The sequence below is a fragment of the Plutella xylostella genome, chromosome Z (genome assembly GCF_932276165.1).
Source record: "Plutella xylostella chromosome Z, ilPluXylo3.1, whole genome shotgun sequence".
Classification (NCBI taxonomy): domain Eukaryota; kingdom Metazoa; phylum Arthropoda; class Insecta; order Lepidoptera; family Plutellidae; genus Plutella; species Plutella xylostella.
Window position 1 is genome coordinate 10,354,022 of NC_064012.1, and position 18,470 is coordinate 10,372,491.

General features: G+C 38.0%; 2 protein-coding genes across 4 annotated transcripts in view; both read left to right on the plus strand.

The window, feature by feature from the left end:
* The window catches only part of LOC119694862 (DNA-binding protein D-ETS-3), a 58,214-nt gene that overhangs the window by 15,951 nt on the left and 23,793 nt on the right, over positions 1–18,470 (plus strand). The gene's annotated exons all lie outside the window — the stretch shown is intronic.
* Positions 4,176–6,950, plus strand: LOC119694860 (dynein regulatory complex protein 11). Its single transcript, XM_038122217.2, has one exon. It carries the CDS (start codon positions 4,202–4,204, stop codon positions 6,911–6,913), a length of 2,712 nt encoding a protein of 903 aa, XP_037978145.2. The 5' UTR covers positions 4,176–4,201; the 3' UTR covers positions 6,914–6,950.

The window sequence follows — 18,470 nt, forward strand, 5'->3', positions numbered from 1 at the left end:
TCATCGGATATTTCCATCTCATCGGATATTGCGCAGTGATGATTAGTTGGGACAATCCCTCGCAAGAAGAGAGCGACACGCGGCATCGCTCCGGAAGCGGCCGGCGCGTGCGACGTTCACAATTCAAATGTTCAATGGAACGTACGGAGGCACACTTAAAACATTTTATTGTAACGACCCTCCGAAATGCTCATTATTATTTTGCGTTCCCCAACAGCAGTCTGATATTGGTGAGTCGTTGATTTTGGAAATTTTGTAGTTTAACAGCTTGCAGTTAGGTAATTGGCTATGAGTTTACTGTGTCAAGTGCTATTAAACTGTAACTATAAGTGTGGTATAGTGTGTATCTATCCTTGTTTACGTTAAATTAAATTATATTTCACATATACAGGGTGTCCCAAAAGTCAACGTCATCCCTTAAAGGGCTGATAGGTCAGCTCATGAGACGCCAGAATATCACAATATGACCTCAGTAAAAACTCGATAATTTTCGAGATATTGACACTTTTATAAATTTGCTGAAAATCGACACCTTGGATCAGTTTTTTGCGTGCCGCCGGTACAAAAATCCATATTGTTAGAATTTGTTTGGTGTTGCATCACCCTGTATAGCCCTGCTATTGATCGCAGTCAAAAAAAATATCGAGTAATGCTGTATGTTTAAATAAAACACGGTTTTCAAAGTCATAAAAGGTAATCGTATTTTTTATAAACAACTTTGACTCTACTGGACTCTACATACTGTAAAAAAAATATACCACGCAAACCTGGCACCTTATTTGAAAAGATTGCTCATTTAATGCAGTTTCCAAAATGGTATGAAACGTTGCTATTGTTTCAATTAACAAAAAAGTTATTGCTATTTTAGCACAAAACGACCTCGATGTAAAATTGTTTGAAGGAAATTTTTATCTGACTGAATTTATTAAGCGTAAGTCATGTTGGAATGAGTAAAAATAAAATGAGAGTTAATTTTTTTTCAACGAGTTGGGTATTACATGGCTATTTCACTTCATAACATTGCACTGGCAGAAATTTTTTGCGAAACAGACCAACCTATATTTCTAACCAAATTTAGTAATATCATTCAGTTTCTTAGAGTAAGCTTAGAGCTTGCTTAGAGTAAATATTTGTTCAGTTTAAATTATCAAACTTGTTAACATTTGAAGAGTTTGAAACAGACTTTCAATAAATTGAAGTTCAAGTTCAATCAAGGAAAACTATATTACAACCCGCGCAAAGTTTCTAGACACCTGGCCCAAAAATCTACCCCTCTCCCCTTTCCCCGGGCGAGGCCCCGCTCTCGTCCTTTTGTAGCGTTAGCATAAGAATTATCAGACGATTACGAGATACCTGACAAAAATATTTTTAATAACATACTTTTTGTTACTACTTTAACAAGTAGGTATCAACTTGAATACTTATACAGGGTGTTGCACTTATACAGGGTGTTGTTGTTGGGGTGTTGTGTGTTATACTAAGCCGAAACCAGCATGTGCAGCATGTTATATCTAAGCCCAAAACTGAAATCAGAACTTTAAAATTCGTAATTTTTTTAAATTCATTTTCCATAGAAACTTAGTTGGTCAAGTGACTTTTTATTATGGAGGATGATTTTTTTTTCGCGAATTTTGAAATTCAAATTTCAGATTCGGGCTTAGACATAACACGCTGCACATGCTGGTTTCGGCTTAGTATATAACACCCTTTTTGCAAAACCCTCTGTATAAACAAATATTCATACATTTTATTACATTACATTGTAAAAATACAAAAGTCAGGTATCTAAGAAGTTCGAGCCAATTCAGCTCGGCTTCGGGACTAAAGGAGGCTGTGAAGCGGCGGTACACGCTGCCCGAACCTTTATCACCGAGGGAAATTTTCAGGTGCTGCTGAAGGTGGACGTTAAAAATGCATTCAACTCCATCGATAGAAGCGCCCTGCTGACAGAAATCCGTACCCACGCAAACCCAATATATAATTATCTGTGGCAATGTTATAGCAAACCATCAAAGCTCTCATACAAAAACCACCACATCCTTTCTGCCACAGGCTGTCAGCAGGGCGACCCATTGGGACCAGCAATATTCAGCCTAGGCATTCATCCACATATCTCGAATCTAAATTCAAAATTCAATGTATGGTACCTCGACGACGGGACCCTAGGGGGCGATGCTACCACAGTGCTGCAAGACCTAAATTCGGTTATTCAAAATTTCAGTACAATTGGCTTAGAACTAAATTTTGGAAAATGTGAACTCTACCTCAACAATTCCCTTTCAGACACAGAAAAAAAAGATATTACTAACAAATTCAACGTCCTGGCCCCTAATATCAAAATTGTCAATGGAGACGATCTGCGCCTCCTAGGTGCCCCCATCTTGGACGAATCCATCCCAGGCTACGTCCAGGACCAAATTAAGAAATTCGAGGAATCATACACCCGCATGTGTGATATCAACCCACACATGGCGATGCACATTTTGAAGTTTTGTTTGTTCGTGCCAAAATTAACGTACGTGTTGAGATGCTCCAATCTATGGAAGTTCCCACTTCAACTGACATATTTAGACGAAATTATTAGACGTTCCCTAACCGAAATTCTAAATTGCCGCATAGATGACCGAGGCTGGACCCAAGCCACCCTACCTGTACGCTACGGTGGCATTGGGATACGCAAAGCCTCTGACGTAGCACTGCCCGCATTTTTGTCCTCCGTATCCAGTACACGGGACCTCTTTGGAAGAATTATAACTCCATCACTTGGTGATTTAGAGGTGCCGTGTCTGACGGAGGCCAAAAATGCGTGGCTGAACGCTGCTGGTCCCGGGCAAGATATCCCGACAGACACGACGTCACAGAGGCTATGGGACGGGCCACTATGTGCCAAAAAAGAAAAAGACCTACTGGAGACCGCAACCGATCCAGCGGACCGAGCTCGTCTCCTGGCCTCTAGCTCTCCACAGTCGGGATATTGGCTGAGTGCCTACCCTTCGACAAATCTGGGCACGCTGCTGGATAGAACAACCCTGGCAGTGGCCATCAGCTTGAGGTTAGGGCTTCAAACAAATGAGCCCCATCGCTGCCGCTGTGGGGAACATGCCGACCGCCGCGGCCACCACGGCCTATCGTGTGGCCGCAGTGCCGGGCGCATAGCGCGCCATGCCGCACTTAATGATACCATCCGCCGGGCCCTTGCCAGTGCAAACGTTCCCGCTACCTTAGAGCCAAGCGGGATCATGCGGGACGATGGCAAGAGACCCGACGGCATGAGTCTAGTGCCATGGAAGAGGGGCCGGCTGCTGGTGTGGGACGCAACATGCGTGGACACACTAGCACCGTCCCATCTTCCATCTACCTCCACAGAGGCTGGCGCTGCGGCCGGGCGGGCGGAAACGATGAAAGGCCGCAAATATGCATCCCTAGGAGAGGGGTACATGTTTGTGCCTTTCGGAGTCGAAACCCTAGGGCCGTGGGGACCGGAGGCGCGTCGGCTGCTAAAAGAAATCGGCAGCAGGCTCAAAGAAGTCACAAGGGACCCTAGGGCTGGCTCGTACCTCGCTCAAAGGATAAGCATCGCCATACAGCGAGGTAACGCGGCCAGCGTCTTGGGTACCCTACCCGACAGTGGCAGCGATCTGGCCAGCATCTTCTTTTTAGTTTAATTTTAATTTTATACTAGTTAGTTTTAGAGTTAGGAATTAATATTTTTATCATATATTGTATAATAATTATAATATGAAAGTTCAGTAAATAAAGTAATTGGTAACCGGTAAGTAAGTATGTTTTTAGATAACCAGAATAATTTCAAATATCGGGGCGCTACATGTATATATTATTATGTTTCGTTCTCGCAACAATTTTCTTTATAAAATTAGTTCATTAAAACTGCGCAGTATGGCGAGGTTCATTATTTTTGTAGCCGAGCTTGGTTATAAAAATACTGATAGCAAAGAGGATATTTTTTGTAATATCGATATTACTTTTTTTGCACTCAGTACTAAAGACAAATGTCATTTAACCCAGGTGTCTAGTTATCTCGCCCGCCTTGTACCTACTCTGTGCAAGGAAACGTCAATTTTCATATTTTTGTTATTGTTTTCAAATGTTTTATTTTTATTTACATAAATTTTACCACTAATAACTGAAACTCTCTTACCAGCAGCAGCATTGAAATAAAATATTTTAAAATATCTGCAACATGGCAAATAAAGAATACTACAAACTTTGGTTAGACTTCAAAGATGATTTTAAGAAAGTTCTTGCCGACGATGTGCGTATTCAAGAATTAGCAGATCGAAAGATCGGTATTAAGCCTCAATCAACAGCTGTAGAAATATTGTCCCGAGTGTATTGCAAGTATTGCGAACTGTACAACAAACTATGTGAGTACTACGACCAGATGGAACAAGTGCAACGTCGGCCGTACATAAAAACTCTTATTGACTCTATCACTTGCCGAATCATAGAATTAAAAAGATCACTAGAAGAAATTGAGTCCTTTGAGTTTACTTACACTGACAATGCTTTGCAACAGCTAATTTTAGTTCCACAAAATGTTGAGATCCTTTGCCCTTTCTTTTATCCTTTTGAAATTCGAGAAAAAGAAATACAGTACATCATTGATGAAATTATGGCCGGTAATCGTCTTGGTGATCCAACTCCAACGCAATCGGAAATTTTGCGACAAGAAGAAGCTAAAGAAGAGGAAGAAAGAATAAAACAGGAAGAAAAAGAAGAAGAAATTAAAAGGAAACTAGCCTTCGGTGAGGAGATTGAAGAATCAAAACCAGTCATTGTGTATTCTCCAGAACAACTTGCTAAGATACAGGCTGAAGAAGAATACACACTTCATTTATCTAATATACAAAGAATGGAGAGGTCGCGAGTAGCTACGAAAGAAAGAGTTCAGAAAGCGAATAAAGATGAAAATATGTACCTATTTTTAGCAGGGCTCAAAGTGCCATTACCTAATGATGAAATAAAAAATCGAGCAAGCTCTATTATTCAAAGAGTTTACAGAAAATTCATGGAATTGAAACGAGAAGAACTGCGAAATACTAGATTAAAAGAAAACATAGGAATGGTTATGCCCTCTTATACACCACCGTCAGCTAAGATAGAGTTAGAAAGAGTAAAAGAGATTCGACGTAACTTTCGGCGGGCATACTACGAGAAATGGCTTGAAGAAAACGTTACAGAGAATAGTAAAGTTCTTCGACTACGAAAACATGACATAATGGAAGATATAACAGCAGAAGTTCGAGCATGGTTTCTTGAGTGGTATACAGCGGTAAATTGTTTTGATGAATACCCTTGGCCTGGAGAAGGAGGCTCTATTCTGGTTGTTCGTGGTGAAACGATGACTACAGCGGAGTATGAAGAATGGAAAAAAGCTGAAGAAAAGAGAATGAAACAAGCTGCGAATAATCCAAAAACAAAAGAACAGATTAAAGCGGAGAAAAAGGAAGCACGGGAAGAAAAGAAAAACAAGGCTCGAGAAGAAAAACAAAGGGAAAAAATTAAGCAAGCTAATTATATGAAGCAACGTCTTAACCCTAAAAGTGACCCAGGGGTGTATTTACCTAAATCTGTATGTTTCGATCCAATTAAAGAAAACTGGAAATTATATGAAAATCAATGGAATCAAATTGACACCCGTGATCCTGAAGTAGAAGCCATTAAAGGCTATATAATGAAATTAATTACTGAAGATGCATATCAAAATGCTCAATTTCAATTACGTCCCATTGTCGATGAAATGATGAGATTGGAACTGAAGATGCTAAAAAAAGCATTAAAGAAGGATCTTAAAAGACAAGAAAAAGAAATGCCACTAATTCGAAAAAGAAAGAAACCTAAAAAAGTTAGGCCTCCGAAACCCGAGAAAGTTCCACCAGCAGTGCTGTTCCAGAAACTAGTCGACGCCGGGGTGGTGAAGCCATATCCACGGGTTACTCTTGATGATTACTGGGGTGATCGGAATTATGCTGCTGCAGATTTGAGGACAGTGCCATGGGTCCCAAAATTCCCTCCACCGTGCCTGGGAGACGTTAGAGAGCAAGTGCGCGTCCGATGTCTACTCACGCTCGGCTGCGACTGCCCCAACGCTGAGCGCTCGCATTTAATAGTTGGTCCTAGAAGATCTGGTAAAAAGACGCTAGTCTATGCAATTGCCACTGAAACAAATTCCGTAGTTATTGACCTCTCGCCGATCAATTTACACAATAAATTTCCAGGAAAGGAACTAAAAGGCATGTATCAACTAGTAAACAAAATAAGTAAAATAATGCAACCAACCATCATCCTTTTAGATAATGCAGACAAAGTATTCTATAAAAAAGTACCAAAAGAGGATAGATCGTTAAATCCTACCCGAATACAGAGAGATTTCTATAAAAAAATAGCCAAGAATGTCAAAAACGAAGACAAAATTCTCATTATGGGAACAGCGTCGCAACCATGGTTGTCTAAAAAGAAGTTACTACGTAAATCTTTCAAGTCAGTAATTCTTTTACCGAGAACTGATTACGGAAGTATATCACTAATATTACATAAAGAATTGATGAAATATCATGGAGTCAATCGTGAATTTGACGTGCATAGTTTAGCCCAGACGATTAGGGGGTATGATGTGCAATCGATATTAGCTGCAGTGAAGGTAGCCCTCTGTGCCGACCGTATAGCCACGCTGGGACACACTCCACTACAACCGTTAGAAATACTAAATGCTCTTCTTGAAATGGAGGACGCCGTCTACACTGATGATGAGGGCTACAAATTGTACACCAATTGGTACATGAAATATTCCGAATGGGGAGAGAAATACGCTAACCTCATGACTATGATAGACGCTCAATATCAATTAAAATTAAAACAAGATAAGAAAAAAAAGAAGAAACCGCCAGCTTGAATTTAAACCTACGTTTTAATTAAAATCTATAAATGTTTTCTGGTCTATAGAATTCAAAGAAAATATTCAAATATTAGCTCTTATTTACAACAGATGTAATATTCATAATACCTAATACTTCCACTACTTTTTCTTTCTATAGGGCTAGAATTTAGACTATTTTGGACTTATTATTTATAGTTCTTATTATGTACAGGAAACGTAGCTACTTCACACACAGTATAGAGTAATATTACTATCTGCTTTGTAAATATTAAATTCAAATCAAAACGTAAATGGCAGATACTGTTGCAGAATCTTACCGTATTCCGCGATTTGGCAGCACTTTCGTCTGAATATGTCCATAAATTTTCCTCTGGCACCCCTTGGAAACAACCCCTCAAGTTAGTTTAGGATAAAACCAAGAGAGGGCATTTTTATAGCTTGGGCGGCAGACCCACAAAGCAAAGGCAGACCCCATGCTAATATCGTAGCATAAGTAACTACTTTTGGATTTGTCTAATAGATGGCGTCAAACGCTTTTTTAAATTGTTGTTGTCGGAAAATGAGGTTTCATCGATGATACGACCGAAATAACGATAAAGTGTATATTTAGAACATGTTTAGAAGATGTTAGTCTGTATAAATGTATGTTGATTGCAATTTTCCAGGATGGACGGCTTGCGACCTATTTCTTGTTGACCGCTAACTGCAATCAAACCTGACCTCTGTGTTACGCATAGGGTTATAGTATACTATCTGTCGCATAACGTAGTGATTTTAAGGTACATGAGTGGTAAGGTAAAAAATATGCTTATAAATGTCGATGAGATGACGTATGCCCAGACCATTCATATAGGAACCTTCCAATTCGTCCGTCGGACGCGACACCGGAGTTGGTTAATAATGCAAATTTCCCAAATATAGGTCGTTGTCCGCTAGGTGCTTACAGGACAAAGGCCGAGTGTCGACTGACTCGACTACCGTCCGTCCGTTTCACCTCACCGGATGTCGCTGTCTCCGCTCCCCGCCGCCACTTCCGACGGGGCGCGGGGCGCGGGGGGCATCCGTCCTCACCAACCGCTGCAACTACAATGGACCCTTTATGCCTTCCTACCGCTAATCTCGCGCTGATAATATGATTAGTGTGACAAGGACGGCGGTCGCGATCACCTGTCCGTCTCGTTTTGATGCTAATTCTGCGCGGGGCGAGCTGACGTGCTCTGAAAGCTACGTGTATATGCGTCTGCGTGCATGTTTGTTTAAGGGTGATGGTTACAAGAGTAGTGATTGTCTTATTGAACTTGATGATATCGGGCTCCTAACGAATACAAGTACTTAACAGTTTTCTTGAACAATCAGTTCATCATATTTTTCTAATAAAAATACAACTCACCTACTTACCATACTACGATTCCCAATATAGGTACTATTATTACTTACTTTATAACTAATGTACTCTATGGTACCACCTATGATTATTCATATTGTTAGTATTTATATTTGCTTTAAACAAAACACAATAGGTGCAAAACTTTCCCGACGCAAACACAAAGTGGCAAACAATACGACTGCTGAAACTAATTTAAATGTCTCCCTGAGTTATTAGAGCTTTTGAATTACTGTTCAGTTACATTTGTTTTTTCGTTGACATTATTTGTGCAAAAAAAGTGATACTGTAAAAAAATCGTAGGCTCAGACAACTTTTTGCACCTTTATTCCAATGCAATACTGTCACTCACTATACAACATATACAAAAATATTGTATGATTTTTGTATAGTGACAGTTTGGATTGGTCGCAGAATCTGAAAGCATTGCTGTAACGTTTTTTTGTTTTATTTTTCGACTTTATGATGGAAAACCTGCATCACCACATTTCGGTTTACCAATATAGGTACTACTTTTTTAACAATATGGTTTTCCGGTCGTATAGGTATAAAGTACAATTGATACGTCACTCGCCCCTTCCGTACACAACATCCCTATACACATTGAATTTAATGGACTAATGTACTATACATACCTGTGCTTCAAATAAGTACGAAGTTGCAGCAGTCTCGAGAGAAAAAAATTGTCAAATGATTGCCGACCACCGATAAGAGATGGTATCTACCCAAAGATCGGGTAAACGACTGAAAGATTATATACTTATACACTCACGGGCAATGAAATAGTTCCACTCGCAAAATGGCGACACCAAAGGACCCCAATTTTTTCAAACATTTAATTTAAAATTTTAACAAGATATTACTGGTAATATTCTTATCCTCTGATAAATTTATGTACTTCAATGTTGCTGAAGGCGTCATTAAGCTTGCCTTTTTCGTTTATGAGGAATTTGGTGCTTTTCGCAGTGGAACCTTTTCATTGCCCGGGAGTGTATAAAATAAATAAGTGTATTTGTATAAATAAATCAGCTACAACGATAATACGGAAACCAAAACAGCATTCGAACATCACAAACACGAAACACATTAGCTAAAACCAGCTTAATTACGTAGTAACATGCTTACCGCGTATGTACGACTACATTCGCATTCCAACCGCCTATTTGCCAAGCAATAAGCGTCGGTTATCGAATTATATTGCGCGATTGGAACTAATTTAAATTCGCCCCTCCCCGCGCCCCCTTCAGGGGTGTCTGCCCCTCCCGCACCCGTCTCGCAGCCTCTAAACTCATTTCCGGTGGAGCAGCCTGGCTGTATTAATTTTAAATTAACTCCGGATAAAGCTGTGCTGCTGTCAAATGTGCCAGTTGTAAACAGGTAACGTTGGCGCCAGTTGCTTGTATGTGTGTGTTTGTACATATATTATGTAGGTGTGAGAGTGTTTCGTATGCATTTTCCACATTTTAAATGGAGTATGTGTACAACTTTATGTGCTCGATTTGCAATGAACATTAAAACACAGAAGACTTGTACTCTTTTTACTAACCTCGGTTGGGCCAATAGACACTTTTGATCAACATAAGATCATGAGAGACCATACGCATAATATTTTCCTCCAAACATGGTAGGCATATAAACAAACTACAAATATAGGTACATAACATTATTCCCTATATTATTGAACGCCTATATTTTTCTGTTGAAAATTGTGAAAATACTCAGAGTCGGTGAAGCGATAGAGGAAAATATTTCTATCTAGGAAATCCTTGTAAAACGATCCTGAGATCGCGGGAAATACTAGCGGTTTCATCACAAAATAACTATTGATACATTTAAAATTGATAATTTGGAAAGTTGATGTATTTGAAAAGTTTAAACTTATTCAATTTCGATAGAAAACATAACTTCACATCCAGTACAATGAAGACGTTAGCCTAATGTAATGAACAGTACATGCAGCCTGTAATACCTATGTATTGTATAACCTTAGTCTTCAGTGTGTAGGTGTGTCGGTACGCAATTTTCCCGATCATCATACCTATGTTCTTTGTGCGGTTGCCTAGTCAATGCCTATAACAAGTAATATTGAAAAGTAATGAAAAGATTTCGGAAAATATTTCACCGTTATATTAATCCTTAGAGGACACATACGCCGTGGTTCCCCCGTGAAAACCTATGAAAGCCAGTCAAACTAGTGTTTCACAAAACCCAACATCTCTCAACCCTACACGTGCACACCTGTCAAAGACTCAAACTAACGTTCCACAAAACCCAACACCTCTCAACCCTGTACCGCAGACCATGGAAGTGTCGCGTTGTACAAATCGCATTTGCAGTCACAATAGGCGTCTTGGGGCAGCCTTGACTCCGCGCGAGATGGGGCGGCGAGGGCGGCGCACACCGGAAGCGCCGCCATGGCTTCAGGCGCTCGCATCGATCACCCGGCATCAGTAGGGTTGGCAGCGGCATCAGTAGGGTTGGCAGCGGCAGCGGTAGCAGTAGGGTTGCCACGAGGCTGGAGTAGGCGAATGCAGACGCGGAAGCTTGTTGAAATTGTTCAGGTTTACAGGTTACAAGCGTTACTTATTGTTATATTATTTAGCTGGAATTGAAATATCGTTTATTCGACGGAATTCACAATTATTTGTCGATAGTCATAATATTACTCTACCACCATTCCAAAAAGGCTAGAGAAAAGGAATGGTTAAATGAGTTATCAGTGTTTCACTCCATTTTCGATTTAGCTGTAGGTGGTGATGATGATGATACTTAATTGTCGACATTTCGCGTCATGTCATAAATAATTGTATACTGATTCTACAATAACTTTATTCATTAGTACAGAAAATTTATTAGGATACAAAAATTCAGGAATTTCTAACAGAATCTATGGTGATTCGCGGGTCTAAAGGGAGCCCTACGCTATCCTATTACGATGGATTTCTTACGATAAAAAACTAAATTGAATTGTTTTTTTACAGAATCATCGAACACTTTAGACAGAGGGATGTCACTCTAGAGATAAAATATTTCAAAACGATAATATCATCAGAACTTTCGGTATTTTTCATGATACACACACACACACACACCTGTAGTCACGCATACAACTAAACTGTGCGATTCAATTTCATTCGTGGAAAAACGAATGCTTACTGCACACATAGAAATATCCAATTTGGACCTATTTGGACTTTGTTCGTTTTGTTCATTTTCGATAATTTAATTATTCTTTCATGTAAGAAACATAATATTTTATTCCTATTTATTTGTATTGAAATTATTGAAGTTGCAGCCAAGCGTACCTAACATGCGTGGTTATCTTTGGGTGGATTATCCACGATAGGAAGGGAATGAAAAAGTTCCACTTATATAATGTCGACACCAAAAGTCTAATAAATAAATAATAATAGAATTTGATGACAAATATTTACGTTTTTAGTTGGTAATATTCTGATGGTATGTTAATTTTGTGTTTGTATTTAGCCTAACCTAGTATTAAGATTCATTGTTACTAACACTTACTATGGACTACGTGGTCTGAAAATAAATATTTATTATTATTATTATTAAATGAACATGTATTGTATTGCAGACTTTTCTGTTTAGCAGCAATTGTAATAGTGCTATTGTCACTAGAACTTTTTCAATGCTCGTGAAGTGGTGACTCTCGTGAGTGTAGTTTTACAAGAAAATACCAACTAAGTGTAAAAATTAAAGGTTAGATTTTGCCAAAAGCAGACACGGTCTCATATTTACAAAAAAATATAAAGATTAAAGATAACCCGTTCATAATTTGTACTTAATTCATGAACATTGGCCGAAATAATTATTGAGATTCCATGTGCGTTTGAAACTGGCAACACTGTACTTTTTATCAATTATTTTAATTAAGTTCAAACCTATTGTACAATCAGAACATTTACCTCCAGCACTCACGCACACTACACTCTACATGTAAGATTGTGTATGTGTGTTTGTTTGTGTGTGTGCTAGTGTATGTGAGACATTTCACGCCCACAGAGATATCTCTCGTATATTAGAAGCTGCTTGAATTTGCTGGAACAAAGTTCTTGTTTGCATTTAACTCCCACGCAACAAGAGGAGTGGGTATTCTAGCAATATAATAAAATAAAATTCATACTTAACTATGTTTGAAGTTTTTTGGAGGTTCCGTAACCATAGCTGTCTATTATCGTTTATTATGGATGTGTGGTACCCAAAATATTAACACAAACAAGATTTAATTGAAAGCTGACGCAAAAACTGCATTTTAGTTTGACTAAGACTCAGTTTAACACTTATTAACTCTTCCTATACATGAACTTAAGACCTACTCAGTGATAATTCAGCCAATCACAGCGCTGCATTCCATACTCAAACTCTACATATCTTGACGTTCTCAACTGTGAAACTGACAGTCATTTGCTTATTCACCAAATCAATAATCAAATTGACTGCCTAAAGTGAGGCCTAAAGTTATATTCTTATATTTTTTAAGTCATTTGTTTTTAATACTTACCTATAAATATAACTATAACTGAAACCATAAAGCCGTTAATTTAGGGTGTCTACAGACCCGCGTCGGGACACGGAAAGTGTGGCCACCCGCGTCGCCCCGTCACGCCACCAATCGCAGACGCGAGGGTGACTATGCTTTCCCATTAAGTAGTTTTTTTCCACCGATCATAAAATTTTAAAAGAAACTGTTCGGAAGATCTTGTACGTTTTAGGCCAACTAGCGCCGCCATTGAAAAGCAATAATAACCACCTTTTGAAAAGTTTTTACCTCTCATTACTCAGTAGATAGAATACAGACATGTCGGACGGCAATTATCGGCGCTAGTTGGCCTTAAACTTCAATGGAAGGTGTACAACGGTGATGCTGCAGTGAACGCTGAGGGGAATAAATATTAATATGAATACTTTAAATACTGACGATTGGGCACTTTACTGAAAGCTGAGTTAGTTTTTTTTTAAAATACCAACATAACGAAATGTATCACGCTAAATGTGGTAAAAATAAAGTTGTATTTGTCCCCACTGATAGAAAGGGAGAATTATAAGACCAGAGACATAGAGACATAACCAGAGAAAATAATTCCTAGAAGTTTCTTGATTTACACCAGTTCAGTTTTATAAGAAAACTTGTTAAGATTAATCCATTAAGTTCTTTATTGTCTTTCCCTCTATTGAATTTAGTGCTTCTGACTTTAATATGTATAAGAGAAACGAGATACGAATAGAAAGTTCCTTCTGCATTTAAGTTTATGACTAAAATTTGGTAAACTTTCTCTACTCGAATGATGAGCGCAATACATACATTTATATTCTTTATCAATCAAATCGATGTTTAGGTAAACCGGTACGTTATCTATAGACATAACATCGTACGCTGCCAGACCCCGTCGGCATATTATAGCTTCTACGTGTAAGCCACGCCCTTCGATAAGCCTCTCACGAGATCCCCGTGTTTTCTTCGCTTGATGCAAATGTCTTGTTTCTTTCAGAACGATCAAACGAAAAGAAAACAAAGTTTTCAATGCGACTTCGGCAGGAAATACTTTGTTTGCGCAATCATTTATGGTTTTCTTTCTCGGGTGTTATGATTATGATAATATATTATGATGTTACCTAAGTGTTTATTTACAAATCACGTTTGATATAAAAAATCTATAAATACTTTCACATTTTATTTCACAACAGAGATCTCATTTTTGTCCTTAACAGACATTCAATTTGACGACCGAATGGCGTAGTGGTTAGTGACCCTGACTACTGAGCCGAAGGTCCCAGGTTTGATTCCCGGCTGGGGCAGATATTTGTTTAAACACAGATATTTGTTCTCGGGTCTTGGGTGTTGATATTTATATTTAGTATGTATCTATCTATGTATTTGTGTAGATATATCAGCTGTCCGATACCCATAACACAGGTTCTGCCTAGCTTGGGGTCGGATGGCCGTGTGTGAGATGTCCCCACATATTATATTATTATTAATTCATAGTTCTAAACTATCATTTTCTATTTATACCTCAAAATACGAAATGTTTTTGAGAGCCCTTAAAAAACGTTTCAATAGAACTAATGCGTTCACTAGTAATTATTGATGTTGGCAAATCAAGGTTTTTTAAGTATTACAAGAGTTTCAGGCAGATACATGGGAATTAGTCCTGCTTAAAGGTTACAATTATGTCCATTTAACACTGTTTTACACGAGAATCATCTTTCAAATCAGAAGCAATAAAATTTACAAATTTAATCAAATGATTGTATTTTCTGTCCAATGTATTGTGCGACAGATTTTAATTATTAGGTACCATTTTGTAAGTCAAGACGCAATTTGTTATCATTTTTTCACGTTCCGTAAAGGAACAATACAGAAAATAATGATGTATTCAGGCTACATAATATACCGTTTCAAACATAATAAATGGAAAAGCGTCTAACATAAAACCAGAGAGTGCCAAATATTGGACACAATCGCTGCTGTGTCCATATTCAGCCAATTTTAAGGACAATTATCAAGATGGGACAATAGGCTGCTCTGGAACAATTTACCTATACAAAACGAACAAAGGCGGCAGCTGTCGCTGACAATGTCCTCAAACAGACGAAAAAAATACCAAATTGGTAGCTGAATTAAAAAAATATAAACAATATGCGGCCGTGACAAACGAGTGTCGAGCGCGCGATACCGCCGCCGCCGCCGGCAAGCAGGCCGACTAGCCTGAAAGATACAGTATTAAATCGATGTTGTTTCAGCTGCAAGTCAATAACAATCACACGGTATTGGACGGTGAGCGATGCTATTTAGTGACAATGGCCTGCCGCGTTCATTTTTCTCCAAACCGTAGGTGTCACCCGTCGCGCGCCGGCTGTCGGGCCACAAAGGCTGGTGATGAGCGGCGGCGGAGCGCTCGTCATTATCTCCCCAGCGAGCGTCGGTGTTTATTTTTTTCTCGGCTCCAGATAAAGATTAGCCGCGATGGTGTGTGATTGGGCGGGCTGGGGCAGGGCGGCGCCGCGGCGGCCACGCCCCCGCGCGCGGCCCGGGCCGGTATTGCCATGCCGCCGTCGCCGTGACCAGGCGCCATGCTCGACATCAAAAGCTCCGCCGACTACCTCAGTCGGCCGGGCACTTTTACCAACTTCTCTATGCTGTTTGCGGGTGAATATCCACTTTAGTTGTTGTTGTGATAGTGATGTGCAGTGCGTGCAGTGAGCCAGCTGACCGGATGACCATACGGTTTTGTAAAGGGTGTTCCTCTTGTTCTTATACAGTATGTGAAAATACATGCTGTGCTCCTGGGTTCTTGTTTTTAACTACGATAAGAGTTGTATTATTTATGTGTTATTTATGATGCTGTGAAAACGTACGTGGATATAATATATTAATAGTATTTACTCTTATTAAACAGTATTATTTAAGTACTATACTCTTATGATGCTCTTGATATGTATAGGTACATACTGTAACTGCAAGACAAGTGTGTCTACTGCAAAAATATGTCTCATTTACAATTCACCTCTACTCACTACCCTTTCTGAGATTATAGTCGTGAGTCTATTAATTATATTTAATATTACTTTAACTTTTTGCTTTTCTTAGGTGTTTAATTTATGTTTATTTACTTATTTTAAAGGAAAATTCAAAATTTCATTGTGACGTGATGTTTCATCCATAGGTATTTCGTGTTAGTAAATTTGAACAATATATTTTTTGAGCAATAAATTCCTATTACAGGGTTATGGTTGATTTAAAAATCGCAAATTGATGTTGGACAATTCGTGTATAAAATATGATCACAAATAAAATATATATCCCAAAAAGAAATGAAAATAAGAATATAAAACAATAACAATCATAAATTAGCCGTCGCAGCTTATTTTTTTTTGCGGCCACTTATTTTTACTGACTCTACTATAAATACTGAAAACACAAAACATTCTAACTATAATGCATATTTATTGCTTGGTACAGATGTTGAACACTCTTGGAGTGCCTTTTTATTTGAATTAATGTAAAAACTAAGATATAATATAAAACATAATGACAAATGAAATACACACAAGCAAAAATTATTGATTTCGTAATTAAACTATTTATTTTGGTTGTAGTTTGTTTATTTGTTTAATAGTATTTTAATTAAAAAGACACACCAAGATTTGACACCTTTTTAACCGACTTCAAAAAAAGGAGGAGGTTCTCAGTTCGTCGGGATCTTTTTTATATATTTTTCATGTATGTTCACCGATTACTCCGCCGTTTATGGACCGATTTTGAAAATTCTTTTTTTGTTGTATTGTGTTGAGCTTTCAAGTGGTCCCATTTTTTTCGGAACGGTAACGGATGGCAGTCAAAGGAACTCCTCAACGGTATATAGCAACTACCTCGTGTTTAGGCTTGAATGATTCGTATTGACTAGTAGGACTTATTGGTATCATTTTCATCTTACTTTTGATTGAAAATTAACTAAAAACAATAAAATAAAATAAAAATTTAAAAAAATAAAAACCGACTTCAAAAACGTACGTCCGATTGTACATTTTTAATTATAATTAAAACAAGGACAATTTAAATTTTGTCTGTTGGTACTTCAAAAAACCACTAAAATGTAAGAAATAATTTATATAAATTTTATGTGACATTACAAATATACCTAAGCAGGAACAGAGCCGCGAGCACAGGATTCGAAACCTCCGTTTACGTTGCGTATCGTCAACTGTCACTGTCATAATGAAAGGCCAATTTGTTAGTTCCAAAAGTGACATTTGTTTTTTCCATGTTAGGTGGAATTTCACCAAAACGTACTTAGTAGCATGTCATATGTCTGTCAGTTAGTACAAAATGTATTTAAAATTTGATTTAAATACTATTTTATATACGTTTACCGTTTGGTAAAAGTGACCCTACGTGTAGTTTCGAAAATAGTATCGAATTTTATGCTCGCGCCTCTGATCTTTTTTGAAGTTGGTGCCATATTTCTTCAGATTACTTTGTCACCGCACCAACATCAAAAAAGAGCAGTACCCGTATCATGAAAATTCGAGCTAACGAATAGAATCGAATGCGAGTGCGACTATTGTCAACTTGACAGCACTTTCGAACACTTTTTACCTTTCGAATGAGTTTCGAAAAGAATGACCACAGAGTACATAATATTATTCTGACAATGACCTATGGATTGATAGCTGTCAAACTTTCGCAAATCTGTACACCGCAATACACCGCCATTTTGTTGTTGACAGGTTGACAGCACTTTCGAATAGACTATCGAATAGAATGTGCTGCGTTTTTTCCGGATAGCTCTACAGTTCCTGCTTAGGTATATTTGTAATGTCACATAAAATTGATGTAAATTATTTCTAACATTTTAGTGGTTTTTTGAAGTCGGTTTTTTAATTTTTTAAATTATTATTTTATGTGGCAAATAAGAATGAATACCTACAGTATAAAAATATAATTTCTAATGGAATTTCAAGATATTTGCGTATGAGTATAAGGCCTAAATGGAAATTTAATAATGGAATGTCTAACTGGCAAGTTTGATAAAAATCTATAAAGCCTTACCACAAAAACTTAGACAGTATTTAACAGGTGTTTAGCGCTGTCAGACGCCTACAAAATCTGTCAAATTTCGTTTTAAACACTAGTTAAACAGTATTTAAAGTTTTTTGTGGTAGCACAGTATATGTTCTAAATAAACTTGGAAACCACAATATAGAAATACAAAAATTATCTAACCCGGCATATCTACCTGCTACCGTTATTACTTACGTCATAATTTATTCAAAGTAAATTAATAACTTTGATCTAATATTTCTTTATATACCTAGTTACATAATTCCTGCTGGTCTTACTTAGATACATGAAATCCATAAGATGGATACAGTCACTAACAGGCCTCTGAAGGCCTACGCGCTACGGCGTAGCCCACCGGCGCGTAGCAAAACTCGTAGCATTCGTAGCTCGTAGCAAATGCAACGGCTGATTCGACCGACGGTTTAAACATAATTATTTCTCGACTTAAAAAAAATGTTGTAAGATGTTATTATAATGAAATGATTCCAATCAGCTATCAATTTTATTCAACCAAATCTCTCAGTCTCTCACTCAGTATTGTTTCAGAGTTTAGACGATAATATATTACATTAATAGTGTGAGAAAAGCACATAAGTACATGA